This window comes from Malurus melanocephalus, unplaced genomic scaffold, assembly GCF_030028575.1.
Source record: "Malurus melanocephalus ecotype Western Australia unplaced genomic scaffold, MMel_1.1 scaffold_1732, whole genome shotgun sequence".
Classification (NCBI taxonomy): Eukaryota; Metazoa; Chordata; class Aves; order Passeriformes; family Maluridae; genus Malurus; species Malurus melanocephalus.
This window is the reverse complement of record NW_026624964.1, coordinates 6493-8342: the sequence shown is the minus strand read 5'-3', so window position 1 is coordinate 8342 and position 1850 is coordinate 6493. Positions and strand designations below refer to the sequence as shown.

Below are 1850 nucleotides of genomic sequence, written 5' to 3'. Positions count from 1 at the left end.
CTCACCCTTTATGGATTGGAGTCTCACCTGGGGTGGGCTGGGGTCTCATCCTGGATGGGTCAGGGTCTCACCCAAGATGTGTTGGGGTCTCACCCGGGATGGGTTGGGGTCTCCCCTGGGGTGGGCTTGGGTCTCAGCCGGGGTGAGTTCGGTTCTCACCTGGAGGGGGTTGGAGTCTCATCCTGGATGGGTCAGGGTCTCAGCCAGAGTGGGTTGGGGTCTCACCCAGGGTGGGTTGGGGTCTCACCCTTTATGGGTTGGGGTTTCACCCTTTATGGGTTGGGATCTCCTCTTGGGGGGGCGGGGTTGGGGTCACACCCAGGGTGGGTTGGGGTTTCACCCTTTATGGGTTGGGGTTTCACCTGGGCTGGGTTGGGGTATCCTCTGGGGTGGGTTGGGGTCTCACCTGGCGTGGGCTGTCCTCTCACCGGGGTTCTCCCCTGGGCTGGGGTCTCCCCTGGGTTGGGGTCTCCGCTGGGGTGGATTGGAGTCTCACCCTGGATAGGCTGGGGTCTCACCTGGGCTGGGTTGGGGTCTCACCCTGGATGGGTTGGAGTTGCACTCTTTATGGGTTGGGGTCTCTCTTTATGGGTGGGCTTTCCTCTCACCGGGGGTCTCCCTGGGCTGGGGTCTCCTCTGGGGTGGACTCTCCTCTCACCCGGGGTCTCCGTGGGCAGGTTTTCCACGAYGTCGCCTACAAAGCCAAGGACCGCGCTGACCTGGTGGCCGGCATYGACGAGTTCCTGGACCAGGTCACGGTGCTGCCGCCGGGCGAGTGGGACCCCTCCATCCGCATCGAGCCCCCCAAAAACGTCCCCTCCCAGGTGAGTGCCGCGAGGGGGACGGGCAGTGTGACCACCCAAGTTCCGGTCAGCTCGGAATGACTGGTTTGGCCACACCTGTGCAGTACACAACAAACCGGTGGTTGGTAACACACCTAAAAAGCACCTTTTTTGAGCTGAATTCTGCATTCACAGGAAAAGAGGAAGATGCCAGGAGCTCTGGATGAGAGCTCCTCCCACAGCAAACCGGAGAAGCACAGCGGCCCCGAGCTGGAGCGCACTGGGAGGTGGGAGCTCCCCGGGTTTGGGGTCACCCCCAGGATCCAAGCAGGCGGAACCCCCTCCAGCAGATTTTGGGGTCGCCTGGTCCTGTGGAGGGGCTCCACTTGGCCACCGTGGTGCCTTGGGCCGGGCAGGGGGGACAGCTGGGCAGTGACGAGGGGTGGGAAGGTGGGGATCAGGGCAGGGGGGGACAGGTGGGCAAGTGGAAGGTCTGGGAAGGTGGAAACACCTGGGCAGGTGGGAGATTTGGGTGGGGGAAGGTCTGGGAAGGTGGGACACCTGGGCAGGGGGGATCAGGACAGGGGGCACACCTGGGCAGGTGGGCCCAGCCCAGCCTCAGCACACTCCGGATTTTTCCAGGTTTTTCCGGATTTTTCCAGTTTTTTCTGGGTTTTTCCAGGTTTTTCCGGGTTTTTCCAGGTTTTTCTGGATTTTTCTGGGTTTTTCTGGATTTTTCTGGGTTTTTCTGGGTTTTTCTGGGTTTTTCCAGGTTTTTTCAGGTTTTTCCAGGTTTTTCCGGGTTTTTCTGGTTTTTTTCTGGGTTTTTCCAGGTTTTCCGGCTTTGGGGTGGGGGCCGGTCTGGAAGCACCACCAGGCAAAAGCGTTCCCCACCCTCAGGAACCCGCAGGCTCCCCCAGAACAGCCACGTTTCTCTCCCCAGGCTCTTTGGGGGGCTGCTCCTGGATGTGAAGCGCAAGGCCCCGTGGTTCTGGAGCGACTTCCGCGACGGTCTGAGCCTGCAGTGCCTGGCGTCCTTCCTGTTCCTCTACTGTGCCTGCATGTCCC

The 1850-nt window shown here is 60.9% G+C and overlaps 1 protein-coding gene across 1 annotated transcript in view; it reads left to right on the top strand.

Moving 5' to 3' along the window:
* LOC130587300 (electroneutral sodium bicarbonate exchanger 1-like) overlaps positions 1-1850 on the top strand; it is a gene marked incomplete at its 3' end in the record, with an annotated part of 17687 nt that overhangs the window by 13015 nt on the left and 2822 nt on the right. The window contains 3 exon segments of the mRNA XM_057388277.1: positions 678-824; positions 978-1069; positions 1726-1850. Coding sequence (XP_057244260.1) covers positions 678-824; positions 978-1069; positions 1726-1850 — 364 coding nt within the window.